General features: G+C 47.9%; 1 protein-coding gene and 1 long non-coding RNA gene across 3 annotated transcripts; both read left to right on the top strand.

The window, feature by feature from the left end:
* The first annotated feature begins 14,164 nt into the window (after positions 1-14,164).
* On the top strand, positions 14,165-16,500 carry LOC139837544 (uncharacterized). 2 transcript variants are annotated; one of them, XR_011754045.1, is made up of 5 exons: positions 14,165-14,768; positions 15,140-15,219; positions 15,293-15,341; positions 15,589-15,659; positions 16,216-16,500. It is a non-coding gene; the product is annotated as an uncharacterized lncRNA (long non-coding RNA). The 2 variants fall into 2 exon arrangements; XR_011754044.1 differs by having other exon boundaries at positions 14,165-15,219.
* A 5,762-nt stretch (positions 16,501-22,262) lies between these two features.
* On the top strand, positions 22,263-23,245 carry LOC127321428 (RING-H2 finger protein ATL39-like). Its single transcript, XM_051350471.2, has one exon. It carries the CDS (start codon positions 22,436-22,438, stop codon positions 23,003-23,005), a length of 570 nt encoding a protein of 189 aa, XP_051206431.2. The 5' UTR covers positions 22,263-22,435; the 3' UTR covers positions 23,006-23,245.
* The last annotated feature ends 1,187 nt before the right edge of the window (positions 23,246-24,432 follow it).

The following is a 24,432-nucleotide window of genomic DNA, read 5'->3' as shown; positions in this document are numbered from 1 at the left end:
ACAAACAAAAAACTAAAAAAAGCGCGCCGGTCACTCTCTCACCGTCCGTGCTCCTCGCCGCCCTCCTCCTCTCCCCTTCCCGCGCGCCGCCGGCCGGCCCTCTCTCTCTCACCGCGCACGCGCACGCGCCGGCCTCGCTCTCTCTCTCACCGCATGCGCACGCGCCGTCGATCTCTGCCGCGCCGCCTCGTCGATCTCTGTCGCGCCGCCTCACTAAAATTTGTAACTTAAAATTTGTATAACTTAAAATTTGTAACTTAAAATTTGTTCCCGCGGTATCTCTAAGTTTATTTGACTACAAAATTTATTTGAGTTTGTCAAAATGCCTAGATTCTTTTAATACTTTTGCCATCGCCACCCCTTTCACCACCGCCACCCTTTCTCCACCGCCCCCCTTTCGCCACCGCCACCGCCCCCCTTCTTCACTTAATTAATTTGTTTTGACTACATGTTTTCAGGACTGACATATGGCGGACGATAGAGCTTACCCGATTATGGACAACTATGATCCGGACGCTGAAGACCATATTTTTGGCATCATAAAAGGCGATATTCTATATGTGCCGACCGGACAAGAAGAAGATGATATCTCTTCTTATCTGAACCTTGAGGGTGAAGATGAAGGGCGCCGTCAGCAAGATGATGCCGAAGAAACGTCGATAAACGACGATCTTCAATTGGAAGTAGCAACCACCTCTGGCGCCAAGGTATATATATACATTGAGCCTCTGGTGATACAAACTAACTGATTTGAATAAATATGTGTGTACTAACGCGCGCGACTCTCTTTCTTATTTTAGCCCTCGGCCGGATCGTCGAAACAATCGAGTACGTCGTCAAAGCGTGGCGCAACCAAGACGATGAAACCAGGAGAAACATGCACCATCGAGGTTGTCGAGGAAGCAACCGGCAGGCCGCTGGAGCCCCGCAAGAACGCCACCAAGTTTATCAGCCAATGCGGAGCCGTTGTTAGAGACAACGTCTCGATCACCGTCCAGGAGTGGAATCAGCCAAAGAAGGCACGTCTTGGTTTCACTTTTGTCGATAAGAGAACAAAAAAAGATTGCTTCAATAAGCTTATGGAACATTTCGTTCTACCTTCGGAATACCACAAATACGATGAGGAGGGTAACAAGATTGAGGAAAACAAGGAGAGGTGCAAGCTAGTCAAACAGTTCGTTCTTTCTAAGATGTCCGACGCATTCCGGAAATACAAGCAAAATCTAGCCCATGACTTTGTCAAGCAGGGCAAGACTCCGGATTTCAAAGGACAATATGAGAAACTGCAACATGATTGGCCAGAATTTGTGAAGCAAAAGAAATCGGAGCAGTTCCTTCAAATATCGAAAAAAAATAAGGAAAATGCGGCCAAGAAGGAGTACAATCATATTATGGGGCCAGGAGGGTATCGCCTTTGGATGCCTAGGTGGGAGAAGATGGAGAACGAGCTGAGGGCGCGAGGAATCCGTCTAGGTACGGAGGGATGGGACCCAAGGGCCAAAAGCTGGTGGTACGGGCATGGGGGATCGCTGAACCCGGAGACAGGGGAGTGTGTTTACCAGGGCAAAATAATTAAACTCACCCAAAAGCTTATTGAGGCAATGAGGGATGCTCAAGAGGGGAGGATCAAGTTCAACAGAGAGAACGACGCCCTGACAAAAGCCCTCGGAAATCCAGAACACGGAGGACGTGTACGAGGCATGGGGCACATTCCGTGGAAAGTAGGGTTCCCCCAGAACGATGACCCGTACGGTTACAGAAGCCGTAAGAGAAAGATGGATCGGGAAGCAGATGTTGTGGCGCGGTTGGCATCGAAAATGGATGTGATGAAGAAAACCGTGAGTGTACTAGTAGCCGAAAGAGATGCAGCTCGGGCGCAGCATGAAGATCATCCATTGGATCTCGGAAGCCAGCAGCGGAGAAGCAGCGTGGCTTCCACGGAGGCCCCACCGGCTGGTGCACCGACGATCGAAATTACTGCACCGGAGCCTCTGGTGGTCGAAATTACTGCACCGGAGCCTCCTCGCTACCCCGTGGACGATATAAAGGAGATGAAAGCATGTCATCTGTATTATCCTATCGGGAACATGTCCATGAAGGTAGCCATCGGCAGTGCTTTACCACCTGGAGCACTCCACCACAACAACCCCATTCAAGATGGCTATGCTCGTGTCACGGTCGAGGACATAGTCCAAGGGTTTGAGGACCTGGACATTGACATTGCTACACCTGAAGGGGCGACAAGACTTGGAGATGTCAAGCGCCAGTTCATTCTATGGCAGAAGAAGTTTATCAAGTTTCCAGGCGAGGCGCCAACAAGTCCACCCCCCTACGGTGGTGGTGGTGGCGGCGGTGGCGGTGGTGGTGGTGGTGCTTCACCTACACCTCCTTCACGTCAGCCGACGCCGCCCCCCAATTCACCTCCGGCGGGTAAGCAGCCGCCGCCCCCTAGTCCGCCCCGGGCGGGTAAGCAGACGCCGCCCCCCAATCCACCTCCGGCGAAGAAGCAGAAGCAGCAGTCCTGGATTATTAACCCGGACCCTTATGTACCTAAGAAAACAAATGTACCGGAGCCATCACTGAAGCCTCTCCCCACGAGGCCTTGGGAACGTAGTGCCGAGGAAGTCGAGGCGGCCGCGACTGCTGAATTAGAGAAATGGAAGGCGGGCTGCAAGAAGAAAAGAGAGCCCGAGCCCAAGCCAATATTTTCTGATGAGCAAAAGAAGTGGACTAAGTCATTTTTGAACACACCGTCCCAAGCCGCGAAGAATCTGCCTGACGACTATGCACGTGAACTAAAGAATCAGGCATGCATGTTCAAGAAGAAGAAAGAGGAGGCCGAGAAAGCGGAATTAGAAAGTGCACAAAGCGGGAAACGAGTTGTTGCCCAGCTCGGGGAACAAAGTAAACAATCGATTGCCCCGCTTATAGTGACAGCCGCCGGTCCGGATGCCCCCGAAATCATAGAAGCTGCGGCAGCACAGGGATTGACTGTAACGAGTGCCAGAGAACAAGCGGCCAACTTAGGTATTACTCTTCGTGAACTGTTAGGCCTTGATGAGGCGCCAGTGAAGGAGGTAGTACTTACATATGTGAAGAATGGGCCTCTCGTCGAGCCTGCGCAGGAAGAGGATCTACCTCCACAAATGAAAGGTCTGCTGAACTGGTACAAGGGTTACATAAAACATAAAAACGCCAAAGATTATATTTTTGCGGAAGTTGGATATGAGCATCACTTCAAACGTTACTCTGTACAAATTCATCTTAGTGAATTGTTCCAGCTTTTCAATCTGCGCGAGCTCGACAAATCTATCATCAGTTGCTACGTTCTGTAAGTGATTTATTTCTACCCCATCTCGTTCATATTGCCTGCACTATATATATATATGTCCTAACTATATTGTTGTGTCCGCTATTATACATGCAGATTGAAGATTAAGGAATGCAGAGTAAGGAACATCCATGATGTTGGGTTCATTGACCCACACATCGTTAATGGATATACGTTACAGCATCACCCCGCCGACGTGGAGGAAGACCTGTGGCGGTTTCTTGAAAAGCAGGAACTCAAAAGTGATATTCTATTTCCTTACCATTTTGGGTGAGTGTTTATGTCTTGAGCACATTCTCTTTTGTTTACTCCATGCATTGTATGTGGCCGGCTAATCGATGAGTTATGCATAACGTACTGTGCATGTATCGTGTTCGCAGGTTCCACTGGATTCTGCTAGTAATTAAAGTTGACAAATCAGAATGTCTCGTCCACGACTCTCTGAATATGGATAAGGCGGAGTGGGCCGACATGAGACAAATGATTCAAAAGTAATTGTTTTCATTCATTTGCGCTCTATATCGATCGGCCTATTTCGTTCATTTTCCTAATTAAGCTTCAAGTAATTAACTAATAACTCTCTTGTTCATTTAATTTTCTTTGCCTCGTAGGGTTTGGAGACGGTTCTCAGATACAAAGGTCGGTCAATTCAAAAAAGAGCTAAATTTCATGCGGTCAAAGGCTAAGAATGGTAGCGATATTCAGCCACCGGGAACCAATCTGTGTGGATACTATGTCTGTGAGATGATCCGGAGATACACCTCTGAGCGCGTTCCGAGTGATCTCAATGCTCAGAGGAATAACCTCCGGATGATGCTTAGTCCAGAAGCTCGCTTCCGACCACTTCAAGAGGAACTAGCTGGATGGTTCAGGAGGGAAGTCCTCGATCCTAAAGGAGAACACCGTTACGAGGACGTAGAACTATACATGCATTAAATTATGTATGGAAACTTGTTCAAACTTGTATATGGTCATCCGATGATATTGAATATATATTGTATATTCCTCTTGAATTCTTTTTTGTTCTAATTTCAAATTTGTTTGAAATTGTACATTCATATGCATGTATGTAGTACCGTAGAATATGTGAAACTCCTTCAAAATTACAATAAAGCACAAAAGAAATAAAACAATACAAATAAAATAGAAAACAGGTTTAGGGGGGGCAGGTTTAGGGGGGGCCTAAAACCCTAAACCTGCGGCGGCCTTTAGTCGCGGTTCTTCTGGCCAACCACGACTAAAGGTCCTCCGCCCCGACGGTCGCCTGGCGCCCACGTGGACGGACCTTTAGTCGCGGTTCGTAAGCAACCGCGACTAAAGGGTGGGGCCTTTAGTCGCGCTCATTTGGTCGCGGTTGCGCAACCGCGACTAATGGCAGTTGCGAACCGCGACCAAAGGCCCTTTTTCCACCAGTGGATTTGGCTCCCGAGAGCGCACATACTCCTGCGTAGTGATTGGTCAACTGGTGCATAGGATGTTTTGCCGTTTGATTGTGGTGAAGGAATACATATGGGTAGAAATTTAGTTGCAGGTGCATGAATCGTATGGGATTCAATGGGCAGGGGTAGAGAGATGAATGTTACGTGGGCAGGCCATTCCTGTACCGTCGGTACATAATGCCTCACGAAATTGCATTCTACTAGTAGTTAATAACTGCAGAAAAGGGAGTGACTGGTACAGATTTATCTCCAACGAGATTTTCCGTTTTGCAGATTCTGGTTTGTGGATTGGAACGACGGACGACGAAAAAACATAAGCAGCCTCTCTCCCGTAAAAACAATGGAATTTCTTCGCGTCCCGGGGATAATTAAAATCAATCCTGTTAGAGCATCTTTATTTGTGATTCCTAAATAAGTGTAGGCAGCAGCGCCTGGATTCAAAATTTTCATACCTTAAATTTTAAGTTTTCTTTAAAAACTTCATAAATTTAAGAATAGGGCTGGCCCTTCCACCTAGGCGAGTCCCATACTGTCAGCCCCCAAAAATAAGTTTTCTATGAAAACTTCATAAATTTAAGAGCATCTCCACCGGTGGTCTCATAACGATTTGGGGGCCGACGATGCTTTTGGGCTCACACCGGCGTGTTTAAAAAAGCGCCTGCGCAAGTTCAATCCCAATAGGAGCACCAACAACCACGCGTTGGCCCCTTCGCAAAGGGCGCGAGTCGGACGCACCGCGACGCCGCTGGGTTTTTCGCGGGTGGGGCCACCTTGGCAGCCACAGGAACGCAAATCCTACAATTTTTATGGGTATTTCCCTCCCGTCCGCCGGTCATTTCTCCCGCCCGTCGCTCCATCTCCCGCGCCCATCCAGTTCACGCCGTGCAAAACCCTCGCCACCACCATGCCGCCGAAGAAGAGGGCTCCGGTGAAGGCAGCGAAGGCGGCGACGAAGCCGCACATGGTTGCGCCGAAGGAGAAGCCGGCAAGCATGTCGCAGGAGCCGTGGAATGATGAGAAACACCGTTGCGCCATCATAACGACCGACCACAAAAGGCAACGCATCGCTGCTGAGCGCACAAACCGAGGCCGCGGGCGAAGTGTGCCTTAGCTTGGGCGGCTCACCCTCGTCGCGGGGTATTTCGCGGAGGCACCGGCGTTCTCGCGGATGCGTTTGTCCCAGATGGACGGTCACACCCGCTACTTACCCGAGTACGCCAAGAATGACACCGTCAACCCCAACGCGACGTTCTCACCGGATTCGGCAGCGAGGGGCATCGGAGCCAACGTTCATGTCCAGCTGCCGGACATCAGCGAGGAGGAGGACATTGCGACGCCATTGCAATGGCCAACAACGAGCTCGACCAACTCGCTATGTGGGACGGTCTCGGTGTGCAGCTTCGTGAATCTTGGCTGGTGACAGGGGACGACAGCGACTCCTGGAGCCACGCCGACACGCAGCCACACACGCCGTCTCCTGCTCCATCCCTGGCATGGGATCCGTGGCCGCCGTCACCGTAGGATCCCCTTCCTCCTCCACCGATGGCTCCCCTTCCTCCTCCACTGCCGGTTTACCAATTGCCATGGCGGATGCTGGACATCATCGACCTCGTCAGCGACGTCCATTTTTTTGATAAAGAAGCAGTAGTCCATGGCTAGGTTTTAGCAGGCCTTGTTGGCCTTGTAAATTTTAACTTTTTTTTTCTGCATTTTTATAATTATGTAAATTATGTAAAAAAAATCTTATTTTTTATATGTCGGATCGTTGTGGGTATCCCAAACGAAAACAGACGTGCAGTTAATATCGACTATTTGAACTGACACATATGAACGCAACCGATCAATCTTTTATGTTGGCCCGCTGGAGGATGCCCTCGTTCAAGCGAAATCGGTACTAACGTTGGTCCAACACCTTCGTCCGTCATCTGTACTGGCACCTGTGACAAACAGATGAGCATATACACAACCGAGGGACCAAATGTCCTCTGCTGGTTGGTTCAAGTCGGGAGAGCAAATAGATCCGGGAGCCAGTTTGGATTTCCGCTAAACTATTCCTCACTATGAGCGGAGGACACATCCATTCTGACGGTTGGAAACTTGGAATAGTACTAGAATTTTGTAGATACTACGTACATACAGCTAGGTGCTGGAATTCACCAGCGCACGAAGACGTCTGAACTCTGAATTCCTGACACGACTAAGCAGGCGACACGGGTTTGCTCACCATAATGCCATGTTTGAAACAGCCAAGAACCTATCATGAAAAACCTGAAGTCTGAAGAGAGCGCCACCATTTGAACACTAGCTGGCGATGGCGAGTGAGACGACGTGCTTGTACGTGTGTGGCCTGTCAAGTCGATCTGCGTGTGCGCCTTCGCCCTCCCGTGTAAACTGCGCTATACGATTCAGTGTGCGCTTTTCCTTCTCGTCAGTAGTGCCGTCAAAGTCGCTTCAGAGAAAGCAGCCGTCTCCGGCTGTCATCAGGTGCCGCACCAATTAATTGTATCCTATCAGCAACATGATAATTGCAATTAGAAGCTTCACTAGGAGTATATAATGGGGATGTGAAAGGGCGATGCCGCAGCAAGGCATGGCTTTTCTTGTTCACAAGGATTCTTCGGAGAGTTTAGCTGAAATCGGCAAAATCCAACAAACCCCTTTGCACTGACATATCCTTGACCCGCTCACTAACTCTGTGTGCTAAAAGCTAGTAGTATAGCTGAAAGTCGTGTGTTGAAGCCAGCCGGCGGCGGCCCCGCCATCTTAGTGAGGCAATGAGCTTTCCCATCATGACATAGTACATAATCTGCACCTAAGTATTACACCTTGGCAGTGCTAAACTACTAGGGGCCATTTGGATTCATAGGACAAGGGAAAAATAGAAATAGAAAAATATGGCAGGTGTAAAGCTTTCTTCGTTATTCGTGTGTACGAACATAAAGAATAAGGTCTGAGTGAATTTTTCATTTCACGAAACTTTTGTCGGGCTCATTTGAATCGTATGATAGAAAAATTCTAGGAATAGAAATCAAGATTAAGATGTCATGTTTACTTGAATCTTACGCAAAGAGAAATTTGTTGAAATATAAATATAATGCCTAAACTCTTTCCATCAATTTGAATTTTTGGTTGATTTGGCAATTCCGGTATGGTATCAGAGCTAAGAGGTCTCGAGTTCAGGACTCTCGTCACGCATATAATATAAAAATAAGAAGAAAAAAATGCAGCCTACATCGAACCGAATCTAATATATGTCTCAAATAGCCTAGACCACGAGGGAGAGTGTGGAAACAATGTATTGACTGGCTCTTTCCATCGGTTCAGAATTTTAAAGAGTTGACTAGTGCATCGATTTTTTGAAATTCTCTTTGGTTGTGGTGAAGGGTATTTTTTCATGGGCCTAATTTTATATTATTTTTCTATTTCACTTTAAGATTCCATACAATTATTTTCTATGTGCTATAATCCTATGAATCAACAGAGTCCTAAATTTTTTTTAAAAATCCATAGGATTCCAATCCCACACAAGTCATCTAAAATCAATGAATCAAATGAGGCCCCAAAGTAAGATCCAAAAAAAAAAAGTTCCTCTAGTTTTTTCGTGCACTTCATCTCCAGAAAATTTCCTAGCCCTGTACGTTTCCTTGCCCTAGAAGAACTAACAGAACCGTGATGTATCAAGGCGTCACGATCGCTTGCTCGCATGGAATTCGGACCATGCCGGCTTGCAGTGCCCAATTCCAACGTGCAAACCTCCGGAACAGCTCCAGCTAGCTGCAGAACCGATCGATCGAGTCAAAACATCTACGGAGTATGACGATAAAACGTACGCTCACGCAGCCAGGACGCGATGGCCGACCAAGCAAGGAATTAATGGGGACGCAACGCAACGCAACGCAACGCTCTCGTCGCCGCGTACATACGTACGTCCAGGTCCAGCCACCACACGGATCCATAAATATCCGTTTCATTCGTACGCACGTATCTGAACCCATATATGGTCGTAATTCGAGTTAGCGGCTCCAAAAATGAGGAAATGGTGGCGATCATCCCAGGGCCCTCTTGCTTTCGAAAAGGGGGAACATAATGCGAGCAAAGTTGTTTTTGCGGTGAAGTTGAGACCGCCGGCCCGTGCGTGAGAGCTACTAATTGAGAGCAACACGTTCTAACTTCTTCTCCTCTAGTCGGCCTGCACAGTAATACCCACGATCGGTGCCACGGCAAAAATATCCAGGGATCTCGTCCTCGTGCATGCACAGCAGAGTACTACATCCGGTCGACCTGAACACGAGCGATGAGTGAGTGGTTCCTGTGTATGTCTCATCGCCCCGACCTTCCCTGTGATCAATTCGTCCTTTTTCATCCTGCGCCCGGAAAAATAACAGAATAAACCCTTTGGAAAGAGTTTAGCAGAAAAAGATCTGATTTTTAAAAATATTTTAAAATCTAACTTTTCTTGTAGCGCTTGTACGTGGGGCATTAGTGTCGAGCTTCGGGGCACTACCCGTCCTGCGAGTGTTGCACACATGGCTCACAGCCCAGTAGCGTCGGCGTATGGGGAGCTACCCTAGGGTGGTACCCTTTAGATCAATGTAAAACCGGAGAGCTGCCTCACCTCACACCTGACTCCCTTCCCCTCTCACGATACTGACCAGGGACTCGGGAGAGGAGGAACACCACCCCTCCCCCCCCCCCCCCCCCCACCCAAGGTATTCTCCTTTGGTCCCTTCATTTCATTTGGAAAAATCCTCATTGCCCCTATTTTTCTAAGCTTATGTGAAACCCTAGTTCATCAAATATTTCAAAACTTGTATGGAATATTGTGGTTTTATTTGGTATTTTAACATTTTTGTGTGTACCACTACTAGTTATTAGGAAACATGTGTGATGTTGATTTCTACTTTACATGTTAGTTCATATGCGATAGAACATGGTGAATATGTGTGATGTATTAGCATTTTTTTGGCTTATTAAAAGTGTATTTGTGTTGTATGTATGTGACAAAACATGGGTATTTTTGCTCTGTTTCTTTTTGGTTCAATTATTTCATGGGAGATGTGGTAGGTTATGGTTATTTATTGTCTATTTCTTATTAGCTGTAAATTTTTAAATACGTGGGATGACAAGTTTGCACCCACATTACGAGCTTGAACAACGTGTGCGGTTTATGGAAGAGGAGAACATGTGATACAAAATCACCATGTGTTATCACCAGAATTTGACCGAGTCAGAGGTGGGCCGCGATCAAGATTGGGCTTGAAGAATATACATAGAAGAAATACGTGAACCGGCCTTATACACGAAGATTGGGCAGTTCGCCCTTGTATCTGTAAATATAGTAGGATACGTATCGGTTAGATAAAACTTGACTCGTGCACGGTTGGGATTATTCCCACGTTAGAAAGTCTACGGACTATAAATATGTATCTAGGGTTATCGAGATAAACAACAATCACGTTCATCACAAACCAATCTTGGCGCATCGCTGACCCCTTGTTTTGAGGGTTTCTTCCGGGTAAGCATCATGCTGCCTAGATCGCATCTCGCGATCTAGGCAGTATACGTTTATTCGTTGTTCATGCGTTGCTCGTGCTGAAGCCTTTTTGATGGCGAGCAACGTAGTTATCATAGATGTGTTAGGGTTAGCATCGTTTTACCTTGCTACATGCTTTCGTTCATGCAACCCTTAGACGTCTAGCCGTCCTTACACCTTTCTTAGGTGTAAGGGCGGCACCTTGCTTGATCATTATTTAGTAGATCCGATCCGTTATGATTATTTCTTGTTCTTCAAGGATTAGTTTAATATCTGCATAGTTAGGCCTTGCAAACGGGTTGAAGGATCCGGTGGCACGTAGGGTGCAGTTTGCTAACCCTAGATAAGATGTTCCGGGGATCAACTTCATGTTGGTTTTTAGGCCTTATATAGGGTTGGTTTATTGACACCGTGCGTGGCTGCTAGGCTCAATCACGAGTAGGATGTTCCGATTATGCGGTGAAAACCCTATATCGTTGTAGATCATTTTAGCTTTATGTTGATCAAGCAGGACCACCATGCTATCGTAAACCCTTTACGAATCATGGGTGGATCGGCTCCTTGAGCCGATTCACGGGAAAACCTGAGAGCCGATCGAGGCTCGTATTTAATGTTTACGTGTATGCCATGCAGTGTATGCCATGCAGGAAACCTAAGCGAAACAAATCCATCACTTTCCTGACCAGGTATAGGTCAGGTGGCACGCCCTTGCACCAGCATCGGACGTGTGTGCAGAGTCTTTGTGGGCCGTCGCGCGAGGGACCAGGGCCAGCCGCAGCTCTGAGTTGTTCCCGGCTCTTCGTGTTGCCAGCCGTTGCTCGCCGGTGGGTTTCGGACGCCAACACATTCTGGCACGCCCGGTGGGACAGTCTTCGACATCAACTGCATCGCCATCTACATCTGAGATGGCGGAAGGTACTCCAGTCACGTACGAGGATCTGCCAGAGGAGCTCAAGAAGAAGTATGACGATGTCAAAGCTCTCCTCGAGGCCGACCTCATCGGCTCTTTCCACAGGACCCGCTCACACGGCATCAGGTGGAGAGGGTTCTCACCTGAAGGCGCGCTCGATGGAGTGGACCTGTCCACCCCTTCAGAAGAACGCACCACGTCCTTGCGTCAGGAGATCAATTTCATGGTAGTTCATTCGCTACACCGCCACTCTGAGAGCCTGGTGAACACTTTGGAGCGGGTCGCTCTTCGAGTGCTCCATGAAATCTTGAATCATCGGTACTCTCCGTCAGGACCAGCTCTAGGAACTCATCAAGGGGAGCTACCACTCCAGAGCCGACCACCGCTGCCGTTCGCGCTGGCAGCACCAGAGGTGCCGAATACACCGGCATTCGTTGTCTACAAGATCGGGGGCGATCCTAGTGATTACCAGTTCTTGTACGAGGCGCCCAAGGAGATCCCTCACGGATACACGTGCACATACGTGCCAGACAGCAGTAACTGGGCACTCATGAACCAGACTGCAACAGCAGGGACTTCTGGAACAGCAGGGACTTCTGGAACAGCAGGAGGAGTTTCTGGATCAGATCTTGAGAAGCAGACGTGGCTGGCTAAGTATGCCGCTCCGACGAACCTCCAGAGCTCAACTCCTGTGGCTAGCTCAGATCTCGAGAAGCAAGCGTGGCTAGCTAAGTACGCCACTCCAGCAAATCTTCAGAGTTCAACTCCTGCAGCTAGCACGGCGGATCAGATCAGCACGATCTTAAGAGACCAGTTCGGCATGGTGCCGAAAAGGAGGGCAATCGGCTATTCCAAGCCGTATCCCAATGACTACGATTTGATCCCACTACCACCCAAATATCGGCTCCCTGAATTCTCCAAGTTTAGTGGGGCAGATGGCTCCAGCTCAATCGAGCATGTAAGCCGATATTTGGCGCAGCTGGGCACGATCTCAGCTGCAGATCCACTACGCGTGAGGTTCTACGCACAGTCCCTCACAGGATCGGCTTTCGGGTGGTACACCTCGTTGCCACCAGACTCGATCCGGACTTGGAAGCAGATGGAAGAACAGTTCCACATGCAGTATCACTCAGAGGCTTCCGAGTCTGGCATTGCCGATCTAGCACAAGTACGTCAGAAGCGTGGAGAAACTGTGGCAGAATACATCCAGCGCTTCAGAACTGTTAGGAACCGATGTTATTCGGCTCGTGTGACTGAAAAAGAAGCAGTCGAGTTGGCAGTGGTGGGCCTTGCATCACCAATCAAGAATATGGCCTCCCAAGCAGACTACCCTTCACTGGCGCACATGGTTCAGAAACTGTCGTTATATGAACAGCGCCACCCAGACTTGTACCAGGACAAATTCAAGCGTGCGGTAGTCTTGGTTGAAGCAGATGAAGATGAAGGGTCCGCGGGAGATCAAGAGGTAGCAGTAGCTGAATGGACTCGGGGGGCAACCCCCGTGTCCTGCAAATGGGTGAAGCCACAAGGTCCTCCTAGAGGGTTTGACTTCGACGTGACCAAAGCCGAGCAAATTTTTGATCTCTTACTCAAGGAAAAGCAGCTGAAGTTACCCGACGGTCTCAAACTCCCCACAGCACAGGAGTTGAATGGAAAGCCATATTGCAAATGGCATAACACGTTCAGCCATAACACTAACGACTGCAGGGTGTGGCGTCAGCAGATCCAAATGGTGATAGAGCAAGGGCGTCTAATCTTCAACCAGTACGCCATGAAAGTCGACACACACCCCTTCCCCGCCGTTAACACGGTGGAGTACGCTTACCCCGAGGGGTGCCAGCCAGGTTTTTCGTTAAGCATCAACATGGTCGAGCCTGGGCACCACTCTGGAAAGGACAAAGGCGAGGGCAGCCGCTCTCGTAGCAAGGACAAAGAGGAAGCCGCTCCACGCGATCGGCTCCGACACGATGGCAAGCGCTACATCACAGAGGGAGAAGTGAAGAATGTACGATATCAACGACCTCTCTCTGATCATCTCCTCAATAAATACGTGAGTCAGTATGACCAGCGCCGGCGGTACAATAGCGACGATGAAAGGGATCGTCTAGCTAGCAGGAACGCCAGGAGACATCGTCGGCATGATCGCGACGAGGAGGGATATGAGCGCTACGCCAAGGAGAAGTCGAGAGAACAGGACGACGTGGACAAGCACTGGGACTGCCCTTTCTTCAAACACTGCTGGGATTCAGGAATGAGCCGATTGCCTACAATCGGCAATCGCCCGTAATGTAGACAAGAAGAAGGGTGCAACAGACGTGTCAGTGTTCAAACGTCTTGGGCCTCTCCCATCTAGGAACAAGCCAACTGAGTCCTCTCGGGAAGAAGACCTCGAGGAGTTGGAAGATGACTATGAAGAAGAAGAGGACAAGTACCACTGGCCAAGGTGGTGCCCTGATGGACTCAGCCGTTCCCAAAAGCGTAGGGTTCAGTGACTGCGCGGTTTGGAGGAAGCCGAAAGGTTATACCTGCACACGCTAAGGAAGGCGCGGCCCGATCTGGCCGCGAAAATTCAACGAACCCTAGACAAAGAGGGTCGACCACAAAAGATGGAGTGGCGCCCCAAGCAAAGGAAAGCCGATGATGAGACATCGGCTAGTACAAACATGGTGTTCATCCTTCCAGCGGAGTTTTGTGCTCCAGGATTAGACGAAGCACCTGTGGCACAACTTGACTGCGGCCCACGGCCGGTTATCTTTGAGAAGCCACGTGAAAGAAGTTACAGACACCTGAAGGCCCTGTACTTACGAGGTTAAATCAATGGGCAGCCTGTCAATACACTACAAGAAGAACCACCCTAAAACAACACTTGATTTACAACCCTTTCGATATGCGTTGCAAGATTTTAGCGTAGATACACATATATGCGCTGCCCCTGCATCTGTTGCATAGGACGCGATGGTTGAAAAAGGTGGAAAAGCGCGCGTGTTGAAAAATTTAGATCCAGCAGTCGGAGATATTGGCGCCTACACGAAAATAACTTTTTTTGTTTGCCAACACGAAAATTCCAATTATATATGCAGTTGGGCCCAGGACCGGAGGAATTTCTGCATTATCTATCTCCTCCCTTTCTCTATGAGGTCCTACAACCGCAATCTTGATCTTGCAACTCCGATCTACCAGACTCCTGCTCGCCGCCTCCCACCGTCGTGACCCTCCCCGGCCTCCCGCACTTCTCCAGTTCCTCCTCCTTATTTGCCATCCCCATTAGCAGGCATCACCTTCTCGTCCTCCCTCATCGGCATCTCGAGAGGAAGACGACGGTCCTGATCGCTGGCCATCTGGGCGGCGGATTGGCACGCCTCTCATTCCTTGGGTGGCGGATGTACTGATGGGTTGCGGCCCCAGCAGTCCAGCAGCCGTTGGGATTTCACGCCGGTGTGACCAGACAATACAGGTAGGAAGATGCTCCTGATGTTTGCGTTTCTCTAATCTGTAGCACAGGTATGGAGAAGCAGCAGTGCTAGGTGTGGTGGATCTGTACTGCTTCTAACGGAGGTTTGAACCAGAATTGTGTAATTGGTTTTTTTCTTCTCATCGATTAGTAGTATACTCGGTTTGAAACAGCACTAGTGATTTTGGTTGACTTAAGCAATACACGATATGTCCATCATGTAGTAACTTGTTTGATACTGGTGATCTGCTAGAGCAGGTGTGCTTCTTTGTTTCCATTTTGATCCCTAATGTGTACTGGACAAGCTGAACATCACGTATTGGAGATTTGGGTCTGGTAGTAATTACGGGAGATGTGGAATTACGTCATTGTGTGTGTGCCTTGCATGTATTGTGCCTATGTGATGTGGTTCTAGGTGCCAATTCATTGCTATTTTTAGCTAATCTATTGTATTGTATTACACATTTCCTCTTAGGTTTCTCGTCCTCAAATATGGATAATTGAAGCCAAAAAGTACACCGATTGTAATCAGAAGACATGCGGGATGGACTAGAGGTTTTTACTCTCCCAGATTGATCCAATTGTATTCTATTAAATAAATTGAGTGCCTTACGATTGCAGCTTGCAGGTTTCCTGATCTACTATTACGATTGTGTGATCCATTCCTCACTCTATAGGTAAGCATTCTTTCATTGAAAAAATAAACTTAGAAAAAATGGTTATCTCCTGATTTTGGCATATACAAACATCTTATGTTTAGGATAGAAAATAATTTGCTAATTAATATTTTACATAATATGCAGACCGTAAGTGTTAAATGCCCTGTAGTATATGCAGCTTGAATACTTTCCGTTCTTTTCAAGGAGGGATTGGATAGATTTATTTCTTCAGCTTTTACTTACATGGCTTGCTTGCTCACAGTAGATGATTGAAGTCGGCTGGAGCTAGGAAGGCCACCAGCAAGTGAAGCATTACTTGTCACTATATCCTAATGTGTACGACTCTTTTTATCTATTGCACTTTTCTTCGTGTATATGGTCAACCAGTGCACTACAAGGTTCCTTGTCTAAACCTATGCTCCTGTGATCTGGATGTAGAAACTGCAGAACATATCCGTGCGCAGCAAACAGTTGACATTTGCTTTCCAGATTGATTACCTGCATCATTTTTTTAGAATGCAAGTAGTTCGTAAGTGACTGTTTAGTACTACTTCTGTTAGTCAAAAAATTCTTCCTGATTCTCCTGGATAGAGGCATTCTGTCCACCTTAAAAGTTTATTGTGAAAATTAATGATACAAATATTGCAGGCAATGAAATATCGTTACTTGAACAGCTCTGTACGTACATTTGATTATTGGAAACATTTCGCTTGGGGCACATTTTAGTAGTTCAAATAGTTTTCCGGGCCGATGATTGGCTCATGTGGATAATAAGACATTAGGGTTCTATGTTATATTCTTTTTCATAAAAGTTATTTTGGATTTATAAATTTGAATTGTGAACACACATTTTATACAAGTAGGACTTAACCTACTTAATTTTCTGCTGCAGGAGGTAAATTTAAAAAGACTATTGTATGGTCAACATCCATATATCAAGAATCCAAGAAGGAGGCATGAAGAAGGCATAATGAATGGTTTCACTTTATTTCTTAGGTTTAGTTTGATAAAAAAATGTGACCTGGGACATATGGATAGCTAGATGAATCAATGTTCAATTTTCATTTTCTATCAGGTTGATATATGTACATCTTCATTTTCTATCAGGTTGACCTATGTAACTCAGATTGTGTTTTCGAATTTCATTGAATAAAGATTTATGATTTATTTATAATTATCCTTGAATTACGATTGATGTGTTGTTAAAATTGTACCAAAATGGCATGCTTGTAAAATCTGAAGCTCAAGTGTCATTTAGAAGAACGGGAAAAGTGTCAAAACTGATTTTTGTTATTTAATTATATTTGTAAACAATATAGCTGCATGATAATTCTAGTAGGGTAGGCAACAACGTATAAACGTGTTGCTAAGCTCTATTTCCATACGTTGCTACCTAGCAACGCCCATGTTACCAACGTACCTATATGCGTTGCCTTGTACCCTTGCAACGCCCAAAAACGCAACGCCTTTTTATTCGTTGGTATAGGCGCTAGCAACGCCTAAATCGATATTTAGATACAGATAAATGCGTTGCTGTAGGAGGGGTTTTCTTGTAGTGATAGGATGCTGGTGGACACCGGAGGGGCAGTCAACATCATGCCATACTCCATGCTACGTCGGCTGGGACGCTCTAGCTCGGATCTGATCAAGACCAACGTGACACTGAGTGATTTCAACGGCCAAGCATCTGATGCACAAGGTGTTCTGAACGTGGATCTGACCGTAGGAAGGAAAACCATCCCTACGACGTTCTTCATTGTCGACAGCAAGAGCACTTACGCTGTCCTGCTAGGGAGAGATTGGATCCACGCCAACTGTTGCATTCCATCTACGATGCACCAATGCTTAATACAGTGGGATGGAGATGAAGTAGAAGTCGTCCATGCAGACGATACAGCCGAGGTTTCAACGGCTGGCATGAACGTTTGGGAGACGGAAGGCCAAGAGCCACTCTCAGGCATCACTTTGGACGACTGCGAGTACATCGACGTGTCAAAAAACGGGGTGAGGCTGGTCTTATCCACTGGCCTGACCGTGTAACAGGAGCAAAGTCTATGAAGGTACATGGGCAGGCCGATCCTTGTGATCGGCCCCCAAAAAATGAAAAGTAATGATCTTGTCTCAAGCATGTCACGTAGTCATAGTGAAGCACGAACATTGCAAAACCTTCATTGAGCGATTTAATCAACATGGAGGCCGATTCCAGCAATCGGCCAAAATTATCCTCACCATACGTTCTGCCTGTGTTCAACATCGATCGAACGGGCAACGGATTTACGTCGGCTGATGAGCTGGAAGAAGTCAACATTGGTCCTAACAGAGCCGACGTTCAAATAGAGTGCCTTGGATAACTGCAGAGCCGATATCTGCAGTAACCTGACAGATTCGGCTCGGGGGGCACATAATCAGAGGAACATGTGAGATACATGGGCAGTGAAATTTGAGTGGCCGATAGAAAAATCGGCCAGTAAAAAAAAATTCTCATGATGAACAGCCGATGCACAGCCATCGACTCTAGTACAAATTACACAGGATCTACCAGCCGCGTGTTCAAGACGCGTTTTTTCGACCAAGTCGGTCTTCAGTTCAGCCCCGAGGCCTTCTGCTTCCTCGAGGGAGTGAACGATGAGAGCTTCCTCAGCTTCAATGAGCTGTTGCCCGAACCTTCTCTTCGAGGACCTCCAACCCTTTGTGCAAGGTCGCCAGTTCAGCAGTGCTGTTAGAGGTGTCATCAGTTGCAGAGGAAGAGGTTAGCCGATAAGAACGACAAGGGGTCAGCATGCAACATGAGCCGAGGAGAGGATGGAGCTGCCCTGCCCTTTTTTGGTGGGAGTTTGGGAAACGGCAGGTTCAGGGGCTGACCTTTTCTTGAAGCCGACGGTGGCAAGTCTGGCTGGCTCTGCGTGGTGACTGTCTCAGAATTGCCTGAGTTCGAGGCCCTTCGACTGAACTGTGCGTCCTCGCCGCTGTGCTCGCCTTAACTGAGGCTCGGGGGGCAGCTGATCTGGTAGACCCTCTGTTTTTAGAGCCGATTGGAGTGTTGTCGGCTGGCTCTGCATCATAACCTTCTTCAGAAGCGGTGAATTGTTGCAGGAGAAGACCACCAGAGCTGTTGAAAGGAATCTGAAAGGGGATCCATCATCATTGACAGGCTCTGGGCCATCTTGTTGCTGCAAAGAAATAGAGCAGGGTTATAAAGCATCACTGGAAACTATCGCGGGGAGATTTGCGAGCAGGTGGCACCTGTTCTGCAGAGTATCAGCTTCAGCGTCAAGTTGTTTCAGCAACGGTCCTAGGGCTCTCCTGAAGGCATGGGTCTCCCACATTTATACACCAGCTCTCAGAGTCGTCAGTCGAAGAGTTGAAGGATAGATTGCGAGGGACCGATGCGTTACCATCGGCTCATTGGGCATTGATTAAGTTGACAATCGGCAAAGGCAGTATGAGGGGAAATCGGCTAAATTAGCATAAAAGAAAAAAAAATGATTGGGAACACTTCTTCATTAATAAAGGAGGGTTTTTTACAATGAAGAGCTGATTGCTCAAGAAAGGGGGAACAAAAGAAGAGCCGATTGCTCGAGTACTACTGATCCTACTCTACTAATCCTCGCCGCCCTCGTCGTCGGCATCGTAGCTGCCATCGGCGCTGCTTCCGGAGAACTCCTCGTCGCTGCTGCCCCAGCCCTCGGCCGGAGCTTCTTCCTCCTCGTCATCATCATCATCTTCACTGTCCGCCCAAGCGCGGAAGCGCTTCGCCGGCGGGTACCCAGCGGAGGAGGAGGAGTCGTCTTCCTCCTCTTCTTCCTGTTCCTCCTCTTCTTCCTTGTCTTCCTCTTCCTCCTCCTTATCGGAGGAAATGGGGTTCCCCCAGGAGTGGAGGTCATCCTCGCTCTCGCTCTCCAGTTCCCCTTCAATGAGGAACTGGAGGTCGCCCTCCCCATCAGTCAGGGGCAGGTCGCCATCTGATCCAACGAGGGCTTCTGGTGGGCCATCTGGCACGAAGTCGAAGTCCCACTCTGGCTCTGACATCGGCTCGCTCGAGGAAGAAGATTGGAAAGAGAGGCCGGAGGAGACGGAGGAAGAAGAAGACATTGCGATAGGAAGAGGGTTTTTTCGGTGCCGATAGCTAGAACAGAGGAGGGGGATGAAGAGGCGAATCGGTCGGCACAGTTAAATAAGGGGGAGCCTAGTGGAGATTGAATGACATTACGGTGTCCGAGGGGGTGATGCTAAAGCTATCAAATCTTGCAGAGAAGTTGAGAAGGCAAGGCATCATGATGAAGAATACTGCGACGGTTTTGCTCTGCCACGACATGACCCGACGAAGAAAAGACAGAGTGATTTTGGAATTATCAATTCCAAAACCAGGGGGGCATGTGTTATCACCAGAATTTGACCGAGTCAGAGGTGGGCCGCAATCAAGATTGGGCTTGAAGAATATACATAGAAGAAATACGTGAACCGGCCTTATACACGAAGATTGGGCAGTTCGCCCTTGTATCTGTAAATATAGTAGGATACGTGTCGGTTAGATAAAACTTGACTCGTGCACGGTTGGGATTATTCCCACGTTAGAAAGTCTACGGACTATAAATATGTATCTAGGGTTATCGAGATAAACAACAATCACGTTCATCACAAACCAATCTTGGCGCATCGCCGACCCCTTGTTTTGAGGGTTTCTTCCGGGTAAGCATCATGCTGCCTAGATCGCATCTCGCGATCTAGGCAGTATACGTTTATTCGTTGTTCATGCGTTGCTCGTGCTGAAGCCTTTTTGATGGCGAGCAACATAGTTATCATAGATGTGTTAGGGTTAGCATCGTTTTACCTTGCTACATGCTTTCGTTCATGCAACCCTTAGACGTCTAGCCATCCTTACACCTTTCTTAGGTGTAAGGGTGGCACCTTGCTTGATCATTATTTAGTAGATCCGATCCGTTATGATTGTTCCTTGGTCTTCAAGGATTAGTTTAATATTTGCATAGTTAGGCCTTGCAAACGGGTTGAAGGATCCGGTGGCACGTAGGGTGCAGTTTGCTAACCCTAGATAAGATGTTCCGGGGATCAACTTCATGTTGGTTTTTAGGCCTTATATAGGGTTGGTTTATTGACACCGTGCGTGGCTGCTAGGCTCAATCACGAGTAGGATGTTCCGATTATGCGGTGAAAACCCTATATCGTTGTAGATCGTTTTAGCTTTATGTTGATCAAGCAGGACCACCATGCTATCGTAAACCCTTTACGAATCATGGGTGGATCGGCTCCTTGAGCCGATTCACGGGAAAACCTGAGAGCCGATCGAGGCTCGTATTTAATGTTTACGTGTATGCCATGCAGGAAACCTAAGCGAAGCAAATACATCACCTTCCTGACCAGGTATAGGTCAGGTGGCACGCCCTTGCACCAGCATCGGACGTGTGTGCAGAGTCTTTGCGGGCCGTCGCGCGAGGGACCAGGGCCAGCCGCAGCTCTGAGTTGTTCCCGGCTCTTCGTGTTGCCAGCCGTTGCTCGCCGGTGGGTTTCGGATGCCAACACCATGACAGTTCATATTTTTAGGTTACATGATTTATTGTTCTAACTTCCATATTTTTAGGTTTTCCCACCCCTGCGTCTAAGGTATCACGGGGTCTCATCTGACAATTTCACATACGTTGAGCGGTACACAGTGATTACATCGAGAAACTATGACTCCAATCATTCACCTAGTTTGCCTCGCGGTTGACATAGGGCTTACAAGGTATAACCCGAGTTGGGGTGGGTTAAGAAGTCCCTACAAGAGTCAACATCTATCTACTTTTCCTCTAGGAAAATTCTTCTCCGAAGTCTCGACCCTGGAATTTCACTTGGACCGACTTACTCTCTTTGTCCAAGCCGACCACGTGAGGATTCCACAAGTTGATCATGGGCATCCATAGTCGGGTGGGCCATCTTTGACTTAGGGCTACTTTTTTTGTATTCTCCCATCACCTAACTAAATAAAACAAAAACTATAACCCTTAACCTAACCTACTAATCATAATTATGATGCTTCATAGCCATCATATAAACCACCATTGGCTAGCACAATAACAATAAACCATACATGTTTTGCTCAAATGCAATTTCTAGGGTTTGAAATATTTAGACAAATGCAACCAAATTAAAAGATTTAGTTCAGACAAAAACAAGGGAGATTGGGGGAGGGTACCTCTATGCACAGAAACCAAACTAAAATGGGGGAAGTTGAGAGAGGGGCAAGTTGAGGGAGAGAGGGGGGAGACATGGGTCGTCCGGCGCTAGATAACCGGGTGTGGGTCTGTTCTGCTAGCTGGCACAGTGGGTCACTTCGACGTGCCCGGAGCATAATCACGTAGAAGGTAGTGTCCAACAATCCTATACCTACGGAAGAAATCTTACGGATTGCTCTAAGGACTGATGTGGAGCATGTTTGCTGGATGTTATATTTTCCCTTCCTGAAATAGTCGAGCACATTCTGATTTGTTTGGTGTGCCATGGTGGTTGTCCGTAATAACTTTTTTTAGAATATTTTTGTAGATGTAGCATTACTCGGTAGCGTCCTACGAGGTGCTAAAAAAAAGTTGGACTTTGAAAATAGTTTGAAAATAAGATTAGTTTTCTGTTGAACTTGAGCCCAAAAGGTTGAGATCAGTCAATTGTTCACCGCACCGGGTCCCTGTGCCCTCGTAGTGATAGAATGAACCAATCAGCTCCCCGGTCCCCGATCGATCGGTCGACTGCTTCGCTTGTTGCTTCAATAAATATCTGGTGCAGTTACCGCAATTCATCGCGCGAACGAAGGAGCTCGCTGAGTGATGATCGCCTTTACTGCGCGCCCACTCGACCTGCCGTTGCATTCAAGCCTCACACCCATCCAGGCTCCGGCGCTTTATATACGGCCCTGCGCGCCGTCTTGTTTTGCCTCAGCACAGACCCGACCCCAGCAAGAAGCAACATACGCCGGCGTCCGGCCTCGCTTGCTTGCTCCGCCGGCTACAGTACAGAACCTGCAGCGGCTTTTGTTGCTGGGATCCGACGCCGGCCGGCAAGGCAACCGATCGAGATCGAAGCCATTTTCGTGGAGGTGCGCGAGCGAGGAGTTGGTCTTCACCATGAACGCGCCGACGTCGTGGCTGTTCACGGATACGTCCAGGTACAGCACCCGCTCCAGGCTGCTCTTCATCGGCCTCTCCTTCGCCATCGGCATCGCCACCTTCCTCCTCTACCTCGCCGTCTGGTACGCCTGCCGCAGCCGCCGCAACCAGCTCCAGAACGCCGAGCGAGCGGACGATCTGGAGGCCGGCGCCGCGTCGCCGGAGCCCGAGTGCCGCGGCATGACCGACACCGCCATCGCCGCTCTCCCCACGTTCAAGTACGAGGTCCCCGCCGTCGTCCCAGGGGCAGTTGCCGACGACGACGCGCAGGAGGCGCCGACGGCGGCGGACTGCGCGGTGTGCCTGGGCCAGGTGGAGGCCGGCGAGACGGTGCGGCGGCTCCCCAAGTGCGCGCATTTGTTCCACGCCGAGTGCGTCGACGCCTGGCTGCGCGCGCACTGCACTTGCCCCATGTGCCGCGCCCCCGTCGGCCCGCCTTCCGCTGCCGCCTCCAAGAAGGACGGCACCCCGCCGGCGGAAGCGCCAGCGGCGGCGACGGCGACGGCGGTGGCGCTGCCACCTGTCTAGGCTCGCGCGCCTAGCTTCATGGGGAAGAGTGTACTGAGCCATTCCATGATTGAAGAATTAATAGCTACGTACAGCGATCGGTCGACGATCGACTATACGAAGCTAGCTAGAGGAACGTAGCCTAGGAGTAGGACGATGTACGTAGAGGCCTAATTATTCGAGGACATTTGTTTGGTTCGTACTAGTATATACGTACGTGTACAGGAGTATCTGTGACGTCGATTGTTCTTGTTGTATTTGTACTTGTAGGCGTAGCTATTCTGATTTTTTTTTTCTTTCGATTGAGTGAATGAATCAAGGACAACTAGTACGCACTGTACCGCAACACATCTTTGTCCCAAACTTCCTACTTTTCAGTCTTTGTTGCACGGTTCAGCTCCGCACGCGCATCCACTCATGCGAAACCGCGGCACCAGCCGACTACAATGCAAAAACCGACCCCTGCCGATCCTTCTCCTCGCTTCCGAGGGGCATCAATTCATTTCGTGCGCGCACACATATTTTGTTTCCACAGCCACCATCAATCGCACAGCAGTCTGCCTCCTGCATAAATCAGTTCTCCTGTGATGATCGGCTTCATCAGTGCCGGGAGGGTGAAAAATCCGATCTACACGAGATGTTCAATAAAATCAGTTTTAATACACCAGATTAAAGTTTCAATAAAATCAGTTTTAATAGACCAGATTAAAGTTTTGGTAGCTGTATTTTTCTAGCATGAGCTTTAATGGAGATGATATCGTCTATAATAAATGATCTTTGGTCCTTGTTCAATGATGAGATCTCATTTTCAGTGTCAATGATGATGGAAGATTATAATTCTCTAGGTATGGTCCTTTAGATCTTCATTTGCCAGATTGATTTTGGATTTTTTTTATGGTTATCACGAGGAGGATTATTCTTGCAATATTTATCCCTGCTGCTACATCCACGGCAATGGTGATTCGTACTCTTAGTTTCCCAACAACGTCGACCAAACTATTCGGTTATTTTTCTTAGCATATTGGCATTGGTACTCTTCAAGATGTTGATTGACTACTTTAATGGTTACGAGCGTGCATGTATCTTGGGACTCAAATTAAAATTATGAGAAAACCTTCGCTGATTTACAAGTCTATGGTTTTGCAATGCCTTCGAAAAATACAAGATTATGTCATGGAAGAAAAAGAGCTTGAAGAGCTTGAACATTTCTCGTTTCATTTAAAATTTATTATTTTGTAATCTTTGAAGATAACTCGTGTTTCTATGTTATTTATTTAGTACTACTATAAATATAGGAAAAATTTGCTACATGACACCGTTATTTTCTGACGTTTGGCAAAACACACTGCTCGATTATGTCTTTGCCAGGTACCATTATAATTTCGTGGCACATTTGCCAGAACACACCACCTAGCCGAAAATGGAAAGTTTTGCACTTTTACCTGGAT

This window comes from Lolium perenne, chromosome 3 (assembly GCF_019359855.2).
Source record: "Lolium perenne isolate Kyuss_39 chromosome 3, Kyuss_2.0, whole genome shotgun sequence".
Lineage (NCBI taxonomy): Eukaryota > Viridiplantae > Streptophyta > Magnoliopsida > Poales > Poaceae > Lolium > Lolium perenne.
This window is presented reverse-complemented; position numbering and strand designations above follow the sequence as displayed.